Below are 25,624 nucleotides of genomic sequence, written 5' to 3'. Positions count from 1 at the left end.
TCATAGAGGCAAACCCACAGCCCCAAAGCTGCTGCTTATTCTGCAGGGGCCTGGCAGAACCTGAAGCTGCCAATACTTTCCCTGGGCACATAAGGCTGTGAGTTGTGTGGACACCAGCACTAATGGATGGCCCTTCCAGTCCCCCCAAGAGAGCCGAGGCACAGGGCTGGCTCTGCAGCTCCTCCAGCAACCTCAGGCCAGTTTGTGGCCAAGTGCATCCTCACAGGCAGATAGTGGGGCTCATCCCACCTAGGTTTGGACATCTAACTCTAGGATCCCAAATGTTTTTGCCCAGTTACAATGGGATCGAATCACCTTCAAAAAGTGGCTTCCACCACAGGAGGAGGCCCTCAGAAGCACTAAAGAGGATGTATTGGTTTTATAAGCAATTGCTAAGGGAGATACAATGCATTATCTGCGATGCTGCAAGAGCTTATTTCCTGAGTGTGCATCCACCTTCAGTTTCCATCACCTTCAAGAAGTAGCCTCCCACTGGAGCCAGCTAGGAAAATAGCTGGCTTCCCTGGCTGGAACTGGTGGGTTAAAGAAATCACCAAACTGAGCTGGTCTTGGATGTTACTCTTCTGGAGGGAACAACTATCTCTGTTTTGCCCTCTCTGCTTGAGTTACCATCGCAGAACTGGATAAAATGTGGAGAGCAGGATGCTGTGGTGAAAGCAGAGCTTGATCCTCATACAAACGAGTGCAGCTGTGAGCAGAGAGCATCAAGTAAGCTGATCACAAGCCAGAGGAGCACAGGGATGCACAGCAGCGGGCAGGAACCCAACTCAAGGACTTGCAAGGAATGACCATCCTGTCTGGGCCCCTCCCAGAGCTGTCCCAGCAGAGCCATCAGCTCCAGTCTCCAGTTGTGGATCCCATCACCATGGGCCATTGGGTGAGTCAGCTATTGGGACCTGGAAAGTCCTGGCCAATGCGATGTTCTGTACCAGCAATGGGAGCAGGGCTGCAGCCTCGGGAGCCCATATGTCCAGGTGTCAGCAACTGGGGAGACTGGGCTCCAGGGGCTGCTACTGGGCAGACTGTCTGTCTGAGCCCAGCTGATGGAGGATCCACCTTTTACATATATATATATATATATTTTTTTTCTCACTAGTGGACTTCCAACCTGCTCCATCAGAGAGGAGCAGGATGAGGCTGTCGGTGCTGTCTGTGTTCATGTGGGAGCTCTGGCTGTCTGTGATCTGTGTGGCCAGCCATATATATGTACATATACGTGTACGCATATGTAGCGTGTATAGGTACATGTACACATGCTCTGTGTGCATGCATCTGCTGGGAATACATCTTCAGCCTCACTACAGGTTGGTACTGGGGACATACAGTGGCAGTAGCCTCACCTCTCTTGGGCTGTTGGATCATGTATGACCTGTTTCCCTCTAACAATTGCAAAACCAGAAAAGTGAGACTATAATAGCAAATTGATTTCTGTATTTTGATTTGCTTTTTCTTTATAGCTACACATCCATTTTAACCAAAAATGAAGTACAAACAAAAGTGCACTTAACCTAACCGGCCACTTGCAAAGACAAACACTGATTTCCCTAAATTGACCCATTAATAAACAGTTACTGTAGGTTATTCTCCAGAAACACAGGAAGAAAAATTTCTTCTGATTCAAATCATTCTTGTGCTTATTTTTTTCTCGCAATGTTAAGTATGTAAGTAGAATCACTTATCTTCTGCATGTATTATTTCTGATATTTTGACAAATTCCCCAAACATAAACTTGAGAGAAATCCCTGCAGGATGCCCTTGGGGAAATCTCACTCTCTTTTCCAGGTGCCCTAGAGAGGCTATGATGATTTAGCCCATGAGCATGGGATCAACAGGACATCATTCTGGTTTTACAAAGACCAATGGAGCCTGTTTTTTTTTTACTTCAGCATAATAATTGCTGAGTGTGGGTCTGTAAATAACGCAGGAGACCTTTGAAATGAGAGAGGGTGAGTGAAATCCTGATGCAAAGTCATGCTGTATGGTAAGGTGTTGACTGTCCTCATGAGTCTCTGTTAACAAATAATTTTGTGCATGGACAAAATCTTCCATCAGCATCTGCTTGATGATCCTACCTGCCTGTAGTTTCACTGGGATGGAGGAGAACTATGAAAAACTGCAGAAGCTCTGGTGTAAGGTAGGAAAATTAAGGATCTTATTAAGAACCTAGCAATAAAGAATGCAGCAAAGATGCAAAAGAAGAGGAGAAAAATGACAATGCACATTCTGGAGGGAACAACTCTATTTTATGTGTGGATTCACGAGGAATTTGAGTATCGCAGTAGATAATAAACACAAATGAGGATTGTTAGTTTAGCGCTGTGTTCAAATCACACGGCTAAAATTAGCTTTTCCTAAGTTTGTCATTTTGTCTTGTGCATGGCCCACCTTCAAAACGAAGGGTGGCAAAATTGCTCACCATTATTATTCAGTTTTGAAAGATTGTCTGAATCTCTGGGATCCAGGTAAATGGCAGAAGAGTGTGACATTTCAAGGCTGGCTGAAGACTGTAGAGGAGTCTATAGTAACAGGATGAGGGACCAGGGGAAGCTTTAAATCATTAATTGTTGGAAGTATCTATTTAGGTGTCAATATCTGGCACTGATCACCATTCTCAAAAACATGGGGATCTCATATGTACTGGCAAAAGGCAGGCTGCAGACGTACTCCTCAAGTGTATTTCACTGCGTCCGCCCCCAGGAGCTGCGGGAGAAGAGACATGAATGAATGAGAGAATAAACATGACTACTGTAATCTGTAAGGGGTTTTAGAGATGGATGAGACCGAATACCCCAAACCTAGTACACCACCCTTCCTTCATCCAAATGTACAACCATCCCTGGGTTCATCACACCTAGTTTTGATCTGAGGAGGCATGGAGAAATGGGGCTTTGTAGGTACCTGTAGATAGCAGGACATGACCACTGCTCCTGTAGATGGTGCAGGCAACGTTTGACACCAACACAAAATTGCAAAAGCGTGTAACTTTTGCTGGCATGGCTGTTCCATCCTCTCATTTCATTCCCCTCAGTTAAGTTGTCCTTAATCTGGACCTTCCCTTGCGGGTCACATAATCCAGGAAGGCCACCTGCTCTCTCCTGGTATTCTTCACCAGTATGGTTTTTTCAGTGGTTGTACGCAGCTGGTTATACCTTAGATCATCCATTCCTTCATCATATGTGCAGACCTTTCTCCTCTTTGGAATCTTAGCATGAATTTAGGCACTCAAACTTCCTAAGTGCAGCTCTACGCTGTCTGTCTACGCTGTCTGTCTACCCTCTCTTTAAATGCAAGAAGTAAGCAACTACAAGTGATAATTCAACTCAAATATCTGAAAGCCATTTCAGATGGATAGAATTGCCCTGTGGAAGTGTCTGGCTCCAATCTTAGCAAGTGTATTTTCTGATAATGATATTGAGAGCTTCTCAATAAAGACATTAGTGGGAGTATAAGACAAGGATTCTACCATGCACCGAGTTGGAGGTACATGTTGGCACCCTATTACACATTGGAAATCCTTTCTAAAGCCTATGAAAAGGAGAGCTTAAGGTATGTCTTAGTATACTGAGAGGGGGTTTGGAAGGTATAAAATTCTAGGTATGTCTGAGGCTGGATGAGGAAAGTTGAATGATTAAAAACTTCATTATAGAGAAGTAATATGTCATTCTGTAAAAATACTGAGATTATACTCACTTGATTAATCCCAGAAGTTTCTCACTAGATGTGTAATGAAATCTACATTATTTAACTACAATTGGCTCTGGATTTTTAAATTAATGATATGTATTTTTGATGTCTCAGCAGTGTCACATCAGCTATGCAAAAAAGACCGAAATCATGAACTGGAAAGGAAGTAATGAAGGGAAAATTTGCCTTAAGATTTACCCACATCAAAATGTTAGGAGTGAAAGTGTCAATCTTCAGGGGTTATGCTGGATGCATGATGGTCTGTAGGGAGTCCTCTGGGATTGATCTCTTCCTTTCAACATCTACAGTGCAGGTGTCAACGTCTGAACAGGTCATTTACCCTCTGAGGGTGAGTTGTCTTATCCTAAGCAAAATAGTTCATCATAGGTCAGAAAAGCCAATTTTGTATGTTGCCAGGAGGCCAGATAGACAGCTCACTTATAGCTGTGTATAGCATGGTCATGCAAAGGAAGATGGATCTTACTTCTGATGACCCAGGAATCAATTCCAGAAGGAAGGACTACACCTAGCCTGTGGATAGATAAAAATGATACCAGTTCCTAGACTAAAAAGCACAGCCACTGTCCCCCAGGATGTTAAATTCCAAGTTACATTTCACTTTGTGATGGGACCTTGTATCAACTGTAGCCTTAAGATGTTTGAAAGTAAGTAGATGTTTGAAATACAGGAAAAAATGTCCCTGTGAACAAGGTTACATGATCGCAATTTTGTGGACAGGATAGTTATGAAACACTTCATATGCCCAAAAAAATCCCTGTGCAGATATGGGACTTGAAATTGGCAGGGAACCATAGGTCAAAGGAGAGGTGGTGACAAACTGCTTTCTGTGAAGGAGTTAAGAAAAAAAAAGCTTCAAAAAACAGCTGATATTTCTTCCAGAGATGGCACTCTCATTGCAAGAAAAAAATCAGCAGTTCTTAATTTTTTTTTTAAATTTACTGTTTAAACTCAAAGACAGTGTCAGCTTTTTACGTTGATATTTATGAAGTGGAAATTGCATCAGGAATTTTTTCACCCTCTTCCCTTCACATCTCTCTGCAGTGATGTCAAAATGGCTGATGAGAACTGCACCGAGGTGACCCAGTTCACCTTCTCAGGACTCACAGAGCACCCACAACTGAAGCCCGTCCTCTTCGTGCTCTTCCTGGGCACCTACGCACTGACGCTAGCAGGAAACCTCAGCCTGATCGCCCTGATCAGGGTCAGCCCCCAGCTTCACACTCCCATGTACTTTTTCCTTGGTAACTTGTCCTTCTTGGACATTTGCTACTCCTCCACCGTCAGCCCCAAAATGCTGCTGGACCTTCCAACAAAAACCAAAGCCATTTCTTTTGCTGGCTGCCTCACCCAGTTTTATTTCTATGCTGCTTTTGCCACAGCTGAGGTTTACCTGCTGGCTGCCATGGCCTATGACCGGTATGTGGCCATCTCCAAGCCCCTGCTCTATGAGGTTGTCATGTCTCCTGGTGTCTGCATGAGCCTGGTCGCTGTGTCCTACCTTGTAGGGTTGCTGAATGCCGTTGTGCACACAATCGCCCTGCTCCGGCTGTCCTTCTGCGGCCCCTTGGTCATCAATAACTTCTGCTGCGACGGGCCACCGCTGTTTGTCGTCGCCTCCACCGACACACGCCTCAATGAGGGTTTAATGTTTGTGTTTGTGGGTTTCAACATGATGACCACCAACCTGTTCATCCTCACCTCCTACGCCTGCATCGGGGTGGCTGTGGGCAGGATGGGCTCTGCTGCAAGCAGGCGCAAAGCCTGCTCCACCTGTGCCTCCCACCTGGCAGCTGTCCTCATTTTCTATGTCTCTGCTACTTTCAATTATATGCAACCCAGTTCATCAAACTCACTGGAGAGCAAGAAAATCGCATCCATCTTTTATACCATTATAGTCCCCATGCTGAACCCCATGATTTACAGCCTGAGAAATGAGGAGGTGAAAACTGCCCTAAGCAGTTTTATCAGGAGGAAAATGTACTTCTGAAAGACAATCTCATGTTGTATTTTTTCCCTTTTTTCTCTCTCTGTTTCATGCAGGTCTCCCTTGCCTCCAAAACCATTTTGGCACCTCATATGTTAGGGTTGAAAAATTAGTCTGCTCTCAAACTGTGCCCACTAACATAGCTACATCAGTCTTGTCTCTAGTACAAACTTCTTGCCCAAACTTACCTCCCGTGCAATGATCATGAGGCCACTGCGCAAAGCAAGGTAAAAGGTAAGCCTGTGGGCCAGAGATGGTGATGATCTGGATCTTCACACATAATCACAGGAGGGTGGAAGTTTGATGGGACCTCTGGAGATGACCTAGTCTAACCACCTGCTCAAAGCCAGGCCAACCAGAGAGGCTGCTGAGGAATGTGTCCACTCTGAATATCTTTAAGGATGGACACCCTACAACGGTTTTCAGTGCCTGATCACCTTTACGGGAATAAAGGGTTTTTTTATGTTTAAATGGACTTCCCTGTATTTCAATTCATCTTCTCTCTGGTTACCACTGAGAAGGGTTTGGTTCTCTTTATTCCTCCCTGCAACAGGTATTCACGCTCACTGGTAAGATAGCCCTGAGCCTTCTCTTCTCCAGGCTAAACCATCTGAGCTTGCTCCTGGTATGAGGTGTTCTAGTCCCTTAATCCCCTTCACTGGTGCTGCTCCAGCATGTCCTTGTCTCTCAAGCTGAGAAGCTGAGACCTGGACACAGCACCCCAGGTGTGGTCTCACTGCTGGCAATGCTTTTCCTAATGCAGCCCAGGAGGTTTTTGACCTTCTTTGCCACAAGGGCTGGCTCATGGTCAGCCTGGTGTCCTACTGGACACACAGGTCCTTCTCTGCCAAGCTGCTTTTCAGCTAGTCAGTGTCTAGCCTTTACAGGTGCCTGGCTGGATTTGGCTCTTGGATGGGCAAATGTATGTATGTTGTATGTTGTATTTTGCCTCCATCCACACCACCTTTGGCTTCTGACTGGACCCCCCAGATGAACCCTGAATCTGGTTCATCATCTGCCGCGGCTGTTGATGGTCCCCTTGCAATGTCCCAAGCACTTTTTCCAAGGTACTGAGTGACTTCTGCCAACCAGATGTTGTTGGCCATGGGCAGCTGCTCTCTTAGCTGCTGGTGGTGTGATACACAGATCTGTTATCCTTCAAATTCCAGTGGTAACTTCTGTACCAGCCAAATGGTGGAGAGGTGTATGCCAAGCCATAAACTCTCCAACCATCAGCTTCAGGGTGTGGAGTAGTTGTACAAACTAAACTGCTTTGGAAGTGCTCATTGCCTTTAACAAAGAGGAAAGTTTCCTTCTCCTTAGTGTCTGTGAAGTTGTCCTCCAGGGGCTTGTTAGGAAGAATGAGGTACATTTACTATGAACTCTCTAAGAAGGTTTCAAGATCATTAGAGGCTTCTTCTTGATGCCCAGAAGGGCTTGTTAAGCTGATGACTCCTGGGTGGCTGGTCTCCAGGAGGAGTGCCTTGTTTTGGGAAGGGGGAGAAGTGTAAATTCTGATGGAAATAGATTTAATGACTTAGCTGATTTTGGAGTTCAGGCCTTCCAGAAGCTTCCAGTGGGTCACGCTATGACTATTGGCTCCACCCACTGTTAGACAAGGCCTCTTATTTAGTCTCGTTAAGAGATCTCCTGTTCTCCCTACATGTTCAGTTCATATGCATTTGTTTGTCTCCGCTAATCGTATACTTTACCTTTGCTTTATCTTCCTTATCTTTCACTCATAGGAAGAATATTTTTTAAAAAGTAGAGTCCTTTAGTTGTGGTGGGAGCCTGGACTGGTCTAGGAAAAGGCAGGTGTCTGGCTCTGGCTACACTTCCTCTTCTCTGGCTTAATCTGCACTAAATATCTTTGCATTTATCTTTGTATTTCCCTGCTAAAGGCTTCATCTATCCAAGGGCTCACTTACACTACCCCAAGAGACTCTGCAGGAGATGCAGACCTCTCTGGTGCATAGCCCACCAGGTCCAAACTCCATTCTGGGCTTGCTCAGCTGACATAATTCCAGGCTAACTAATGTTCTCCTGGTAGGTGGCTGGAGGGTCTTGGTCTGGGGTGGTGCTGAGCAGCAGGAATACCTGCCACGGTAGCACATCTCTGCTGGGGCTGTGAAGAATGAGTCATTTTCCAAAGTGGCAACGCGTCCTACCCCAGCAAGGACCTGTGCCGGAGGTCAGACCCAAACCCTTCCCCTGGCCACCCTCAAAGGTGGCATGTGGCAGTAGGGACAGACACCTGGCATGTGACCTTCCCCCAGGGGACAGTGATCTGCCCAAAAACCCAAGCAAGAAGTTTGTCCTCATAGGTTTCATACATTACACGGTGTAAGAGTACGGGAGTAGTTGAAGATACAACACTTAAGAAGTTTTCTCCTTTCCCTGCCCTTGCTAGGAAGGCAAGAGCCACAGCTGGGGCCATGTGCCCTGCTGTGAGCCCCAGGAGGGCCTGGACCTGTCCTTCTGGGGTGGGTTTCTGCGCTCAGACCCATGAATGCCACCTCTAGATGTTGGCGCTTGATAATGGTGAAAAGAGCCAGGGCTGAAATTATCCCTTAGTTCGGTCCTTCCCTGTGCAGTATGGGTGTAAGCGCACTTTTGGTACAGAGGATACCGGCTAATAAGTGACATTTGTTCACTAATTGCATTTTCCACGACTTTCTGCTGGGGCTCCACTTTCTGCTAGCTTGCAGAGATCACAGATGCCTGTCACAGCTTATTTGTATTTTACATTTTTTTCAAGCGTGTTATTCAAGCATATAAATTTTATTACTTCTCTTTTCTGGGCAGGGGTGCGGGGAAGAGATGTTAAGGTGAAAACTGCTTGCTTAGTCTTCCACTCACACACCAATCAGTCAGACAATGTCTTGGCCAGGCAGCAGTTTGGATTTGGTATGCCTGCCTTTATTACAGATGTAGAATTTGGACAGCTTTCCCTCAGTCTGATGCTGGCTATGAATGAGCAGTGTTGTCCAGCAGCCCGGATGCCGGTGAGGTATCCTTTCCAGCCTTGCATCTGGAAACCAGCTGGGGGTGTGCCTTCCGCTCTCCGCTGGTGTGCCCTCTCAATACCCTTCTGAAGCCTTTCTACCTCCGCTTCAGCCAGGTTAAGGAACTTTTTGCACTGCTGCTGATATCAAGTGAACAAATTTATGTCTTGCTCTCTGACTTCATGAATGTGATTCTTCTTCTTCCCTCATTTATAGATAATTCACTTTCTTAGACACTTACCGTAGCATGGGATGAGCTTCTCTGCCCTCTGTACAAGTAGCCCAGTGAACCACCTCAGAGCCTTGGGAGCTGGCTTAGACTTAGATGCTTCGCTACAGGTTTTTAGAAACATGTGAGATGACTCCCATCTTTAGAGATCAGAAAGTCAGCTGTGTCCCACCCTGTTTTGTTATAACTTTCCATATGCTTGGTCTAGTTTTCCTGATACCTTCCTCAGGTCCTTCTGGTGATGGTTGTTTGACAGGCAGAAGGAAAAAGAGACAAGGCTGGAGGATATGTGTTGGAGCAGAACAGTTTAGACCACAAAATTAAAGGGGAAAGACAAGACTTTGGCTTTAGAGATGCTCTATCTGCTTTGGCTGTACATGTCTTAGATGTTGTAAGGATTTGTTCTTGCACTCCTTTCAAGCATTGGTTTATTAAGACTTTGAAGTCTATTGGGGAAGGACTTTCTGCAGGTTTCTCTAGGCTTGAGTTACTCCATCTAATTTCAGTCATCTGCATAAGGAAGGCTGATCAGCCTGTGGAGAGTCACTCTCTCTGTAGTCAGTGGGGGATTCAGATATGAAACTGGAATTACAATGGCATCCAACGGCATCCAGATTTTGGCTATAATGTCACTGAGTAACAAATAAACCCACACCACAGAAAGGAGGATGCAGAGTCATCGATGACCGAGAGAGCTAGTGGGTGGGGAGCAAACACACCTGTATTGCATGAATGGGAGCACAAAGCACATCTTTAAAAAGGTTAGTTTAATTGTCAGTAAGTTCAGGAGGTCTGAAATACTATTCATCTTGCCTGGGCTACTTAAAACCTAAGGATCTGTCTTTTGAGTTACACAAAGAAAACCCCTTTCTGATATTCATGTCTGATTATGCCCTACTTAAATCAGAAAACAAAATAATCTACTGACAGCTGTTCACATGACAAAATAAAATTGAAGGATCTTGGCCCATGAGTACCCAGAGTTGGACTGAAATGCAGTAGGAATTAAGAGGGCAGAAATCAGCTACAGAGGAAGTGGGTTATGGAAACAGGGTTGAGAAAATGCTCACAGCGCAGGGGGATAAACGTTAGTTGCAAACAGATGCACCCTTTATTGGAGAAGATGGTGATTTTGTTTGCTAACCAACATAACAGACATTGAGAAATCTTCAGGTCTGAAGAGAAATCACAGTAGCAGCTCATATTTGCAACATAACTTAAACATTTGTATGCTCTGAAGTTAATTACAAAACCCTTCAGAAGCAAAGTACATTTTAAGCTTTATATAAGCAATTAATTTTTCTCACCGTTCTTTATTTTTTCTGTTTTACTTCTTGTTTTCTTTTGTGTCATGATGCTATTGGCATTTTCCACTTCTATTTTAAATGAATTGCCGGAGTGAGGCAGGCTGAAGTCTCAATGTCTTTATTTAGCCTCTGGGTTTTAGGCTAAATGTTATTTAGAAAGTTATTTGTATGCAAGGTCTTTTTGTTTAGGTGCTGTTGAATTTAGCGCATTTATGATTTCATCTCAGTCTTTGTAAAAATAAGTTTAGGACAATTGCAGGTAGAGAAATAATCACCTTTGAGTATTGTTTCCACTCATATAACTAAAGGCAATACTAGCAATCCCTGAAAAGCCTTTAAATAAACAGGGATTTGGGTCTATTCATTGCCCTTCTCAGGGCACACTTCATGTCCTTGTTCCTGAGGCTGTAGATGAGGGGGTTCAGCATTGGGGCTACAGCGGTGTAAAACACTGCAACCACTTTGTCCCTGCCCTGTGGAGGCCTTGACTTGGGATTCATGTACATGCAGATGGCTGTCCCGTAGAATACGGTTACCACCATCAGGTGAGAGCCACAGGTGGAGAAGGCCTTGGATTGCATATGTGCAGATTGAATCTTCAACATGGTGGAAAGGATATGGGTGTAGGAGGTGATGATCAGAAGAAAGGGGATGAAGACTATGAGGATGCTGAAGATGAAGATGACCAACTCCGTGAGGGCAGTGTTAGCGCAGGCCAAGGCCAGCACTGCTGGCGCTTCGCAGAAGTAATGGTTCAAGATGTCATGCCCGCAGAAGGGCAGTCGCAAGGTGAGGATGTTGATGACCATGGAGCTCAGCAGGCTGCTGGTCCAGGAAGCCACAACCATGTGAATGCAAACCTTCCTGTTCATGACAGTGGTGTAGAGCAAGGGGTGACATATTGCCATATATCGATCATAAGCCATGACTGCAAGCAGGACACATTCTGTCATGCCAAAAGTCAGAGAGAAATACATCTGGGCAGCACATCCGGAGAAGGATATGGTCCTCTTCTGGGTCAAGAGGTTCATGAGCATCTGTGGGATGCTGCTGGAGACGTAGCAGATATCTAAGAAGGACAGGTTGGCAAGGAAAAAGTACATGGGTGAGTGCAACTGGCAATCAGCTCTGATCACTGTAATGATCATGATGTTCCCAACCACTGTGAACAGATAAAAAAACAGGAACGCTATGAAAAGAACAGCCTGTGTCCTTGGCTGGGAGGAAAGGCCTTGGAAGATGAACTCTGTCACTACACTTTGGTTTTCCCTGGCCATTGTTAGTCCATAGGTTTAACTGTCAAGATAAGAAACAGCAACAAATTCAACTCAAATCTGTTACAACATAAGTGTAATGAGCTTATTTTTCTCTCTGAAAGGGAGAGAATCTGCTGTGGAAAATAATGTACCAGACACAAGATACTATCTATTTTATATTGTCTATTATGGTGACCACAGAAATGAGAAAATATTGATAAAGATTTCTCATGCTGCATTTAGCTGAACCTCTGTTCATACTGGTTGTGGTCTAATTACACAGATTTAACAGAAGAATGCCTAATTTATGCACATTTTAATGCCCCACAGACTTACTATCCTCACTAGAAAATCAAAATTCAATGTTAGATCAAAAGATTATGTGTCAAAATTCCAGTTCTCCATATCCTTTCTTAACATAGGAAGAAACATGGAACAGACTTCTGAAGTTAAACAATCCTTCAGACACTTTCAGTATGACAAAGATCTACTCTTTTGGACAAATATCCATAGACCCGTATCCTTTTCCTACAATAAAGCCAAAATTCAGCACACATCTAACAAATTAAATTGTCCAACTGCCTTAACGTATGTCTAGGGTCTTACGGCATTCTCATCACTACAGCTCCTACTGTTCATGTTCTGTCTTTACACCGTATTGTTGAAGTTGTTTTAAGTCTTTACTATGACATGAAAGTTTCAGAGTAGTATAGGGTCACAGTTGCTGGATCCTGAGCCTTCGTGCAGTAAAAGGAGAGTCGTAGCAGAATGCCTACATTAATAATGCTGTGGAAGACACTAATAAATGTCACTTGATACGTCGTAGGGTATCTGAGACATCTGAAGGCGGCCGTCACATTTGATGCAGAGATGTTTGAGGGCTTGCGTTCCTCTGGAATAAAAATTGGACAAATGACAGGTCACACCAGGATGTCTCAAGTGGTACCAGACTGCTACAGCTGAACAAATTATTTGGATGCCTAGTGGATACCGTCAATGGACTCTAAAGGGCGATTCAGATGACCAGCTAGTAGGTGACAACTTTAGCTATCTCAGGTTCTCAGCTGTCCCTGAGAAGCTGAGTAGCCTTCTGGCCTTAACCTTGACTCTCGGTTTGTTCCTCACTCACGACAGAAATTTAGATGTATAACTTACATATAAATGCTTATAGGTAGATTCCTAAATCTGATGCCTTCACCTGAAACTGAATCCTATCCTGTGTTTTTAAGACCAAGCAGACTCTCACAACCTGAATTAGCAATTATGCTGCCCATGGAAAGTGTTGCAAAAATGAAGCATCTTTCCAAAACAGAAACTGTTCTGGAAGGGAGGTTAAGAAATAATCCTAGAAAGCTCAATTTAGGGAGGCAGCTTGCCTCAGCCCATGACAGCCCAGGGAGCCTGGACAGCTCAGCCCCCATCTCCTAGTCAGCGAAGGCAGGTGCACCCCTCCGGACTTGAAAGCAAGGATTAAGGTGGCGAAGCATCCGTACCTCTTGCCGTTTTAGGTACACTATGGTGTCCAAGACGTCTGTGTGGGATAAGCACATATGATAAAAGAGCTGCAGAAGACTTGTATCAGCTCTATCAACCAGCTTTTCACTGGCACCTGTGCAAATGTGGCTATCGGCTCATGTGTCAACACCTAAATTTCAGTGAGATGGGTCTGATCCCTAATGTTTAATGAGATTAATCCAGTTCTTATGCAAGACATGAACTCTCTAGACTAGGTGGACACTTATCAGTTATGATGCCAACTATAAGAACCTGAATAATATGAAATTCAGCATTGAATGTAGATGGATGTAGAACCTGAGAGGCATCTTTCTCTCATTTAAGCACATATATGCACTTTAAAGCCTGTGCCAACATAAACAGCTACATTCAACTTCTGATTCTGTTCAGGCATTTATAATTTAAAGAATTACACTGCGTAGGCAAAGAACAATTAAATTTTGCCTTCAATAAACCAGTTGTGGTAATGTTTTTGATGAATATCATACCACATTAAAAAAAGTCCTTCAGAATCTGAAAACTGTTGGCCTCTGGGAGCAAGAAGGGAAATTTAGCTATAGTATAAATAACTAGAGTGGGATTCTCTGTAGGGTGTAGTTTTCTAAATACTTTGGAGTATCTGAGACCAAGTGGCTCATGAGAAGTTCCATGGACTTGAGATCTGTGCTTTTAGATCCCGTACCCACTTCTGAAAATTGTCTCCTTATATTATTGACATTAGTAGATAGCACAAGCTCTGAGCTTTAAATCTTTTGATTTCAGAGAAATTTGAAGGATGAGTCGTTTATGTTTTAGAGGTGAGAAAAAGTAAACAAAAATAAGGTAAGTAAGTGCTTTGCTCAAGGTTAAAGTAAGTTTCTTAGAGAAACTATTATCATGGCATATCTCTCAGCAGTGACAAACATGCCTTGGACCCTTATAAATTCTCATATAGACTAAAATACCTTGAAAACATCCTGACATATCTCTGTTCCAGGTTTGTAAAATTAAAGAATGTTTTTTCTGTACCTGAAAACGTCCACTCTGCAAGAAGGCTGAAACTCATCCCACAACAAGAATACTGATAGCAGAATACACAAAAGAAAATTGCAGACACCCCTTGCCCGATCTCCAGAAATTTTAGGTGTTTGTAGGCAAGAAATAAATGCAAAGTAGCTTCGTCCTTCACAAAGATTTAACTCAGTCGAAGTGATAGCAAAGTAGTGGAAAAACTGAAATCACATTTCAAAATTTCCCTTTAGAGACACCATAACCAATTTTAAATGCCAAAGGGAAGTGGTCCCAGAGGTAGCACTGCAATTACTTCTTGAAAGCACAAGCCCAAGTATAATTTTAAGTATTTAAGTCATAAACAATTGTAGTTTTGGTAAAAGTTTTTGAAATTGCCTGTTCAAGACTTGGAGAACCATACATTAGGCTTCAAATCTTAAGAGACTAAATATTTTCATGGATTTGTGGGATTTTTAGAGGATTGTCTAAATGTGGAATTTTATCCAGTTATTCCTATTTTGAGCCAACTGACTTCTGTGAGCATCATCAATACTCCAATTTCAGTCTGAAGACATCAGGAGATGCAGAAGCTGATACATCTCATAAGGTGAAATCCTCCTCAGATGTGTGAAAGTTACGTTACCTAGGTCTAAGCTACTAACTTTCTTTTTAGTTAACAGGGAAAATAGCCGTTTTCAGAGCACAAGGGAAACACCGCTTCCTCCACATTCAGCTCAGAGGAATCAGCATTTCTAGAGAGTGATTGATCTCTCTGTTTGGAAAGAGGAGGATAAATACCTATATTGAGTGAAATGACTTCCCAAGGGTTGGTGGGGTGGGAAGGCAGTGGTGGAATGGACAGTCTAGATAGTTTCTCCTAGCACCAGGTAGTCATCTCTTTTCCATCTGCCTGGACCTGAGACGGACACCTCAAGAAGTCAGAAAAGCTTCTGAGAGAACTGCACTGGATTCAGCAAATATGGCACTTCAGCTGTTTTGAATTGCAAAAAATTTGGACTCAGTGACTGGGCTTGTTTCCTGACACGTTTTTAATGAGGTCTCAGAGCTGGATGAGGTGTGCCAAAGGTTCACTCAAACATTTGGAGGCCTGAGGGCCAGTAAGACCTCACTTTGGACCTGCTTCCCTTTGGACTATGAGCATCTTCAGCCAGGATAAAAGCGGTGCACTCATCTCTGAGGAGAGGTCATCAGCTGTAACCCCCTCCTGGAGCTAGGTGCTCATCCATAAGTGTTCCTCAAAAACGAGACTTTTTTTTTTTCCCTTGCGCCCAATAGCCTACAACACTAGAAAGAGGGAGCTCTGTCACACAGCTGCGATTTTCTTTCCCAGAGCTGGAAAAATTTTGACAGGGAAGGATCATAATATACTCGTCCGGTTTCTTATACTCTTTCTCTGAACATCTATTTTTGTCCGCCGTCAGAAATCGATACCCGTGGGCTGACTTGTCTCACACCGCAGAGCTATTCTCATGTTCTTACCGGGGGCCTGCCCTGTTGGAAGAGCGGGGTGGGAGTAAAGACAGCGCCATCATCGAACCGCCAGCTGGAACAGGCAGAAAAATGTTGGCAAGCTCTGTCTGGTGATCTTTTTTTACACTGCTGCTTCAGGAGAACCTCCAGTCTTTCCCTGCAGTTGCTCACTCCCATCTCTACAAATACAGTCTTCTCTGACATGCTTTTTTGCACCAAGATGCTGAATTTCTGGAATGAGTTCCCCTCTAATTGCATAAAGCTATCCCTGTAAATGAATAAAATATGGGGGAGTCCAAATAAAGTGCAGAAAAATACCCTGTATCAATGAAATGCCCATAGTAATCACCATCTGCCCATTTGCACTCCACATTTGCCAACCTATTTGCGTATCTGGCTAATCTCATATAACCAGTGAGGGATGAAAATGAACCATTTTCATGTACCTTTTCCTAAAGACAAACGATTCCTGAAATTCTTGACGTGCCTTCTGAAAAATTACATATGCCTATTGCTATTGGATTTCAATTGAAACCTCAACAAAGACATTGACTATTACTTCTTAATATCATCATACAGACCAGTTGTAGATGGCTTAATATGCCTCCTGAGTCACTCCAACAACCACTGCCGTAATTAATTTCTCATATGAATACCTGGTATTTTTACAAAGTGTATGTTAGCCAAAATGTAAAACCAGTGCACCAGAACATGGTTAAGTTGTGAATATTTGTCTGTTTTCTCACTTCTCCATGTTTGCTGTGGAGAAGGTGATTCTTAAGAAAAAAAGGGTTTTTTTCCTTAAGCAAAATTCAAATATATTCTTAATGTGTGGTTTTTTATCATTTGCAACGCAGCCAGGGCAGATTTTCCTATCTGTCTTTTGTATGGTGCTGTCAGATATGAAAATGTGCAACATGAAAGAGGTTGTGAATGATTTATTTTTCTCCTTTAAAAATACTATCCAGTTGTGAAATTCAGATTGGGCTATAGTTCTGGCTTTAAAATTCTCAAGACTTTGGGCATCAAAAAAATTCAGTGTTTTAGGGACATCCTCTCCTCTCTTTCCTCTGTATTTTTTAAAATTCTGTATACAAAAGACAGAATTGTAGAATCGTGGAACGGTTTGGGTTGGAAGGGACTTTTAAAGACCATCTTGTCCAACCCCCCTACCATGGTGGGGTGGGGTGGGATTGAACAGATCTTTTACTAGATCAGGTTGCCCAAAGATATCTGCAAGGACGCACATCTGCCATGACTACCATGTCCCTGGGGAGGCTGTTCCAGTGAACAATTGTTCTTACTGTAAAAAATGTCTTTTTTATGTGGAGCTGAGGTGTCTCCCAGTGCAACTTAAACCTGTAGCCCCTTGTCTTCTCCATATGGCTCCTTGTAAAGGGAGAGCCTTTGTCCTCTTTGTAGCCACCCTAAGTACTTCATGTCTTCATGTATTACAAAGTATATTTCTTCTGCTTGGGAAGATGTGGATCCTTGAAAACTTACTATCGTGTAAAGCAGGTATTTCAGCTGAATCAAAAAGTGATGTCTGTGTTTAGTTCTTTCAATTTGGAAAGCAAAAGGAGGGGTCAAATGGCCTAGGACAGTCCTTATCAGTGCAGCCTTAATGAGCTCCTCACCTTCTCCAAAAGAATCAACCCTCTGACAGAGATTCACCCTTTCACTAGTATTATTCTGCTAACTCATGGCCAAAACTCAGCCTTCCTGCTACTGCTCCTGACTCCACCTAGAAGCTACCAGAGCCTTGAGGGCACTGATAGGACTTAATGGCCCTGACGAGCCTCATCTGGACCACACATGGCCCTGCCCATGGCCCAGGAGCCCTATTTAAGCTCAGTCTAGGGCCATTACTCTTTCCTTGACTATGGTGTAGGTGTGTCTGGCTATGGCTGCATGGACCCTGGATCAAGATTGTAGTTTTGCCTCCGACCCTGTTCCTGGCCTGTCTTCCTTTGCTCCTGAAGGCACGCTGTGGGTGGACCCTGTACCTAGTTCATTGCTCGCTGTGGCTGTTGATGGACCCTGTTGCCAGCCCTTGGTTCCGCTGGCTGCGTTCAGCCCCTGCAGGTCTGTGCCCAAGAGTGAGGCACTGCCTGCCCTGGTGTCCCCTTAGCTCCTCGCTCTGGTCCCTTGGGGACCTGCTGGCCCTTGCAGCTCCCTGACAGATGCCATGTGGATGTGTTGCAGAAATGTGCTTCTACTTCTAAACTTCTGCAGACTCCAAAAGGAAACACCGTTCAGTCTGTTTAACCCAGGTATGGAAAATCCCTGAATATCTTAAATATTAAACCCCTTTCCTTTTTCTTCACAAGACTTCCTGGTTTTAAGGCTAGACTCTGATGTTCTGCTCCATCTATCCTTACAGCTATTTTCTTTCTGTTCCCAACATATCACATAGAGTAGAAGTGACTAGGAGCTCTTGTTCTACTTGGTATGTGCATTTTCTGCTGTCTCCACATGGCCATAGAAGATTTTCATTCAGTTTGATGTCCTAGCTGACTATGGTGAAATAACTGCATTGCTTATACCTGGCACATTGTTGTATCTCTTCCCTAAAAGAATTTCTAAGCTCTAAAATGCAGTTGTTGACAGAAGTAGTCATAAACATATAGCTCATCATTGGGAATATAGTCTTTTGTGGTCTGTTCAGTGAGCTTGGCATCAGGCTGGGGACTAGTCATCCTCCTAAATATCTTTTCTAAGATGACCATTGTGTCACAAGTGTGTCTGAACCACTCTGCATCTGCATGGCCAAGATTTGGGTCTCTAATTTTGTGTATCTAACAGGGAAATGGGCAATTCATATTTACTTGTCTCTGAGCACTTCATTATCAAAGGGGTAAAATATGTATCTCCTAAGGTATTTTTTCCTAACTGTGGACACATAGGAAGAGCTTCCTCACAAGTATTTTGAGACAAAAGTTCTCCTTTTCTCTGCTGCTCCTAAGGGCTTCAGTTGATGTGGTGTGGCCTGGCATTGGTTCTGCTAATGAACAAATATTTGGGAGTGGTGATCCACCATCTTAGATTACATTTTCTATTTAAATCCACAGCTGGGACTTGCAAATTTGTTTGTTTGTCTTTTAAAAATAGATGGGTTTTCTGTATCAGCATAAAGATTTCAGAGAGAATTGATTGCATCAAGCTGCGCCTGATTGCTGAACCTTATCTGGGGAACGCACATATGTAGCATTCATTTTTTTGATCTTAAAACAGCACTGCTCATTAGTAATGTTAAACCTGGCTTCTGCAACCTCGGACTGCACTGCCAATTGGAAATGCTCCTGGTTTCAAATACATTAGCCCAGATTTACTCTTGGCAAACATCCATGACGACCTGGACCTACTATACCTTGTAGCAATGACATGCACAAACACTTGCGTCCTCATGATTGCTGTCGTCTTTTTGCTTTTAGTTTAAACAGTCAGCAGCCAAATGGATACTGAAATTCAAGAATGCTGAAGTTTATTTTGTATAATTTCAGCAGCATAAAATTGAGCTATGCAAGCCTAACCTAGCTGCCTGGGCTTATTTTATAGTCAGTGTAAGGAGAGACCTGCAGAAAGCAATACATGCCATTTTCCTTAGAAACTTGTTTTATGATGGGATGAGTTGTGCTTTGGAAGTGCCTATTTCTTGTCAATGATAGCTAAAAGAACCCAACTACCTTACTTAGATTAATAACTCTTAGAAGCCTAAAACTAGTTAAGATGAATTTTCATGCACTTTTGGGGTTCCTCTGACTTCCACAGCCTTTGAAGTCTGGTGTATTGCCCAACACAAATTGCATGCCTCAAAGTCGTCCTCATCCCATGTAAATGTTCTTAGAGACCACTGGGAGGAATGGCTCAGTTCAGACGAAATAAAACTTTAAGACCTTAAGTGCTTGCCTGTGAACATATATATGACCTCCATTGCACACATGAACTAGACAGAAGGAAGAGGCAGGCAATGCAAATAAAGCTTGTTGGAGAATAAAAATGTTGAGTTACCCAAGTTTCCTCACAGAAAGACACTGGCTGGGCATTCATCAAACAAGGTAGACAACTTCTAGTGAACAGTGGCTGAATTGAAAGATTTTTTTTTTATTGTACCTGTCCACTTAGACAGCTGCTTGATATTCTTACTTTAGTCACTGAACACCTTTAGGTCACAACTCTCCTATGAAAGAACAAGAATTACTCCTTTTTTAAAACAAAAATTGATATTAATGAAATAGATTTTCCTTACTCCTATTTTAAGCAGTAGTTACAAGTTAAGCTGCTTTAAGTCTTTCTCTGGGTGTATAATTCCTGTATTATGTAGGGTCTTAGCTGGTGAGAACCAGCACCTTTTAATTTGATATGATCATAATCATATCACCAAAAGTTCTAATGACTGCCTGAATTCCATTTTCTATATTGTCAGGATCACTTCAAGGTGCATTTGAATTTTTTTCAAAAAGTTGTTGCTTCAGGGTCACAGTGGCCTTGTATCCGTGACTCCAGATCACACGTTGGGACTCCATTTTGCCAAAATGTCCATCCTCATTTCAAGACTGTTTTGATGCTTTTAAAAATACTGTTTGTGTTTCCAGTCAAAGGAAGTATTAGAAGCATTTCCAAGAGTGCTTACAATATCTTTAGAGCATATAGTTTCATTGAAACACTTCCACACTGAGACACCATCAGTAGCATTTTCATTGTTCGTTCCGCTCTTCCCTTGAGGACATCAGTCTCCTGTGTCCAAAAGGAAGATATCAAATCTGTGACATTCCCCAAAATAAATATTTCCCGGATCCAGCAAAAAAAGAAATATTTCCCTAGCAGGTAAGTCTCCTAATGAGTAAAATTTCCTTCCATTTGGAGAGTTGTGTAGAAATTGTTCTAAGTCAGTTGCCTTGTTGACTGAATGAATTTCAGTTGCACTAAAGGAAGAGAGTTGCTGCCTCATGATACAACAAAAGAAAAAATTATGAATATAGCTTTAAAAAGGGGGAAGTTTATTTTAGGTGCAAAAATTAATAAAAAACTATTGATCTGGGAACTGAAATCTCTTGCAGAGACCACTGAATATTTAGCAGCTGGTAGGATTTCCATACCTAAATTTCTGAGCATGATGAACAGCTGAAAATAAGAAGAAACAACCACATGTGTGTAACCATGGAATATTTTTCAGGGCAGAAAGGTTTTTTTACTTTCACCAGAAATCTCACAAACTGCCTGTGATTGTGTCAAAACAATTTGTAATGTTACATGGCTGCTGTTTAACTGGTTTTGGCTAAAAATAAAACACAATAGAAATTTTGTGGAACTTGTCACCTCATTTTAGGAATGTAACTGGGGGACCTATGTCATGACTTGACTCACCCCTGACATTTTCTGGAGTAAACAGTCACATTCAGAAAATGATTCTGACTTTACAATGCACCAAGCCTTCACCAAGAATGAAGGATTATGAAAGACAAGATCAAAGCAAGCCATCTAAAATGGGGTTCACCTCACTCAAGTGTAACCTCCTAAAATTGTGGCAGTGAATTGATACTGGTCACCCAGGCTTCCTTTCTCAAGGGACACACATATACACATATCCAGAGCATGATGCATCCCACCTATCCCTCGGTAAGGCTGATAGATGGAGCTGAACATGGTGCACTCAGACCAACCTTTAGAGACCCAAACGCAGGTGAGATTCATTGCAACTAGAGCGCCTGGAACCACAGTTGGGAACTGAAACCCTCCTTTCTGAACCCCCAGACTCTACTGTAACCATCTAGTATCTTATCCTGAATCAATCAGCTTAGATTATTATTTTTTTCAGGCACACTGACACTTCTGTTTTTTCTGTGTCTTTGTCCACATAGCATTGCTATTTACAGACTTGCTTAACTGACTTGTGTTAGCAGCTCTTTTATTAGAGGTCCTTTTGAAATCCTTACATCTTTACATTTACAGGAAATATATCTGCCCTGCCTAGAATTTTTACTGGCATCGGCAGAAATGTGTCTTAAGTTTTGCAAAGCTAAGTTAAATTACAGACTTTTTATGGAAAGATATAATTAATACCCAGAATTAATTTTCTAGGGGACTGAGTCTAATTCAAATTCAATTAATAGTTTCAGCCCAAAACAATACATGGGGAAAATTGCTTGGAAAATCTACAAATATTTGTGTTTGAACATCTAAAAACAAAATTCATGGCTTTCTTTTCATCGACTGCTTAACAATTAATCAACCTCAGGAAAACAGACCCACAAAATATTTTGTAAAACATCCCAGAATGAGATGCAATTATGATCTATCTCTTAAATAAAATCCCACCTGAGGTCCTATTTCATAGATATGAAAGGAACATACAGGAAGGAATTCCACATATAAAGTGTGTTTGTAAAGCTCTCTTTGAATGTCCTCCTAAGCTTTCCTTTCAATGGGTATCGCCTAAGCCACTGGTTTTCCTCTCTGATATTGGGTGAGTTGCTTACATTTCTGCTACCTCTATCCTGTGAAAGATGTAATGTGTTTGTGCTGCTTATCCACTAGGATTGACTGATCCCCTGACAAAACTTACATGTCCGAAGCCAAACAGAAGATAATGAAATGCCTGAAAACTGCACCACAATGACCGAGTTAATTCTCTTGGATTTCACCAACCGCCCGGAGGTGGAGATATCCCTGTTTGGGCTCTTCCTACTCATCTACACCACCACTTTGGTGGGGAACGCTGGCCTCATTGTGCTTGTCCCGCTCAATGCCTGCCTTCACACGCCCATGCACTATTTCCTAAGCAATTTATCTTTCTTAGACCTTAGCTGTTCTTCTGCCATTGCTCCCAAGATGCTGGTGAATCTGTTAGCACAGTGAAGACCATTTCTTCAATTGGCTGTGGAACACAGATGCTTCTTTTTGCTTCCTTTGCTGATGCAGAGTGCCTCACTTTGACTGCGGTGGACTATGAACCTACGTGGCCATATGTCATTCTCTTCTCTACACCATTGCCATGTCCCATAGGGTCTGCACCTCCATAGTAGCTGGGGCTTATCTCCGTGGGGGTCTGACCTTGCTGGTGCACAAATCTTTCATATTCATGTTGTTCTGTGGCTCCAATGTGATCAACCATTTCTTCTGTGGTATCACCCTGCTGCTGGAGCTCTCCTGCTCCAATACACACATCAGCGAGGTCCAACTCTTCACCCTGTGTGGCTTTGTACAAACCAGCACCTTCCTGACCATTGCTGTCTCCTACACCTTCATCCTCAGCACCATCCTCCAGATCCATGTGGCAGACAGCAGGCACAAAGCCTTCTACAGCTGCATCTCCCACCTGATGGCTGTTGGGTTATTCTATGGTTTCTTCCTCTTCACGTATTCATGGCCCAGCTCCAGCTACTTGCTGGACACAAAGTGATGTCTGCATTTTATACTGTCATCTTTCCCATGCTGAACCCCCTGATTTACAGCCTGGGGAACAAAGAGGTGAAGGATGCCCTAAGGAGAAGAGGGAGAAAAGTGTTTTTGCAGTGATTTCCTTTGAAGTGACAGGATACAGTATGTTTCTGGTGTCATACACAATAAAAGTACAAGTGATGGGAACCACCTGACTAAATGTAGGTGACTTGTTAGGAATATCTGTTTCTGAACTAGCTTCCCAGGTTTGTTTGGGAAAAAGTAGTGGTGGAAAAAAGTAGTCAACTTAGAAGGTGATTAACTTTACAAAACAGAAACCCAGGTCAGGATCAAGAAGGATCTTTCTCCTCATTGTCTATAAAGGTAGTCTATCCCAAATGCAGCGGCAAGTTGTATTTTTGTAGCTTACAGTTATTGAGGCAACTCTCAATGAAGATGCTTTAAAGAAAAGTCCAATTTAGACAACCACTACATATGCCTGTGATTGTATGTATGAAATTTGGAAAACTAAAAGCTTTTGTACAGTGGAAAAACCTCCCTTATTTGTCAGTCAGCTCTACCATAACCTCTATAGAGAGAGGAATCTCACCTGCTCACAACGTAGTGTATCATATGTTTAGGACAGGACCGGTGTCCTTCCTGCCTGTTCTGCTCCCACCAGGCATCTTTTATGCTTGTTCTCATCCTCTGTTCTTACTTTGACGATTTTACTACTTGTATATGTTTTTCCATAATCTGTTTGTCTGTATACCCCAAGCTCACGTCTCCCTTCTGGTGGCATAATTACTTTTTTATTTCTGCTTCATTTTGTTACAAAATGCTTGTTGACGGTTATGGTATTGGCAGTGTCCAGTGTTACAAAACATATACACTCGTGTCAAGATAGTAGTACACTGGTGTCTGGATTCAGTATAAATATTAATTATATCCTGTTTAATCCACTGGTACTGCATGGGTGCAGTGGGCCTCTGCTTTGGCTTCTTTCGTTTCAGGACTGGACCTTTTTTTGTTGGCTTTCCACTTGCTGGTGTCTGTAGAAGCCCTTCTAGTTGTCCTTGCCCATTCCTTGTCACTCTAATCTGCAGCTAAATTACAAGGTTTCCTAATCCCAAGAAATTCCCTTGTGTTCCCCCTTGGCAGCCTGTTCCTGTGGCGTGGTGGTGAAGGAGATGGGGAATGGCAGCTGGATGCCCTGCCAGGCAGGTAAGGTAAAGATGAGGGCCAGGACCTTCAAGGTAAAAGTGCGGTAGTCAACAGCTTGAAGTCCAACCGGCAGCCAGTTATGGGTGGCACCACTCAAGGAACAACACTGGGGCCGATCCTGTTGGCATCAGCATAATCAGTTACCAACACACGGGGCAGAAGGCACTTCAAGTCTGCAGGTAACAGTGAACTGGAGGGGGAAGCAGTTCATAGCCATGAAGGCAGGACTAGCCTTCAGAAGAACCCTTGATAAGCTGAAGGAATGGGCCAAGAAGAACCTCCTGAAGTTCAGCAAAGACAAACAGCCTGTCGCATCCCTGAGCCAGAATAACCCCAAGCATCAAGGTGGGTTGGAGTAGCTTGGCTGAAAAGTGCTGAGATGGTGGCAGGCAAGACTAGGTGACTCCTCAGGCGCCTCCCAATCCAGGTGACTCTATGATTCCTAATAACTGTATCTCCTGAAGACCAACTTGACTTGGCCCTGGGTTTCTTCATATTCTTTCACAGGTCCCCACCAAAAAATACATAATCATGGCTTTTTGTAAACAATGAAGATGGTAATTTCTGAGATTAGCAACCTCAGAAGAAAATTGTGTTAAGTACAAATGTCAGCAACAGAAAGTGGAAGATGCGATTTAACTTTTCTGTGAAGTTGCAACATACTGTTGTATTTGGTGGAGTTTCCATTGAGAAGATAGGCCAAGTGTGCTCCTCTTTACCTTCCTCCTATAGATTGTAAATGTTCCTCTGTAGCCCTCTCCGTTTCACCTTCTCCCCAGCTTTCAGCCCCCTCTGTGTCATGAGCCCAAGGTCCAACTTTAAGGTGACTCAACTGTATAACCGTGGCTCAGGCTGCTGAGAGAAACCCGAGCTGTGGGATGGTGTGTAGGGAGCTACAGTACAATCGGCAACAGAGCTTGTTTGCTCTGGAGTTGCTACTAGCTCACAGAATCAAAAGGACAAATACCAGCACAGAAATTATTCTAATCACAATGGAAAAGAGAACAGGGAAATAGTCTGCCAGTCACCTCTGAACACCATCAGGGTGTTGGTGTTGGATTTGGCCAACGATGGCAGCTTGGCAATGGTGCTCTTCAGCTCTGGGGAGGAGGAGGAGGCTGAGGCCTGCCTGGTCAGCGGGGACTCCTCTGTGACCCACCAGAGGAGTGACCGTGCAAATCCTTAGCCTACAGCTTGTTAAATCCCGGCTGTCACTCGTGTGTATGCACCACTGATAAACGTCACCCAGTACCTGAGAGGTGCAGGCTGCATCCCCCTCGCTGGGCTCCTGGGCGCAGGGCAGCCTGCCCTTAGAGCACTTGAACAGCCCAGCCCAGGAGCTGGCGGCTGCCTGGACCGCCCCCGGCCCTCCTTCCCCGGCCTCAGACATTGGGCACCAGCACGGCCACAAGCCGCATTCCGCTCTCAGACGGGGGCCCCGCATCATGGCCGCCGCCTCCCCCGCCTACGCTTCCCAGCACGCAGCGCGCATCCCAGCCGCTTGGCGGCGCCGCGGT

The 25,624-nt window shown here is 43.5% G+C and overlaps 3 protein-coding genes across 3 annotated transcripts; 2 read left to right on the top strand and 1 right to left on the bottom strand.

Moving 5' to 3' along the window:
- Window positions 1-4,777: 4,777 nt before the first annotated feature.
- LOC309405426 (olfactory receptor 5J3-like) lies at window positions 4,778-5,713 on the top strand (the record flags this gene model as incomplete). Its single annotated transcript, XM_082000196.1, has 1 exon — window positions 4,778-5,713. One exon carries the CDS (start codon window positions 4,778-4,780, stop codon window positions 5,711-5,713), a length of 936 nt encoding a protein of 311 aa, XP_081856322.1.
- A 4,873-nt stretch (window positions 5,714-10,586) lies between these two features.
- On the bottom strand, window positions 10,587-11,531 carry LOC309405764 (olfactory receptor 2D2-like; the record flags this gene model as incomplete). Its single annotated transcript, XM_082000631.1, has 1 exon — window positions 10,587-11,531. Exon 1 carries the CDS (start codon window positions 11,526-11,528, stop codon window positions 10,587-10,589), a length of 942 nt encoding a protein of 313 aa, XP_081856757.1. The 5' UTR covers window positions 11,529-11,531.
- Window positions 11,532-22,097: 10,566 nt separating this feature from the next.
- On the top strand, window positions 22,098-23,108 carry LOC309405310 (olfactory receptor 5AS1-like; the record flags this gene model as incomplete). The annotated part of the gene is given in 4 exon segments (XM_082000060.1): window positions 22,098-22,356; window positions 22,359-22,454; window positions 22,457-22,900; window positions 22,903-23,108. Coding segments are annotated over 4 exon segments (918 nt in total). The 3' UTR covers window positions 23,022-23,108.
- Window positions 23,109-25,624: the final 2,516 nt, after the last annotated feature.

This window comes from Phaethon aethereus, assembly GCF_964289735.1.
Source record: "Phaethon aethereus genome assembly, chromosome: 5".
Taxonomy (NCBI): Eukaryota; Metazoa; Chordata; class Aves; order Phaethontiformes; family Phaethontidae; genus Phaethon; species Phaethon aethereus.
The sequence above is the reverse complement of the archived record's forward strand: the minus strand, read 5'-3'. Positions and strand labels throughout refer to the sequence as shown.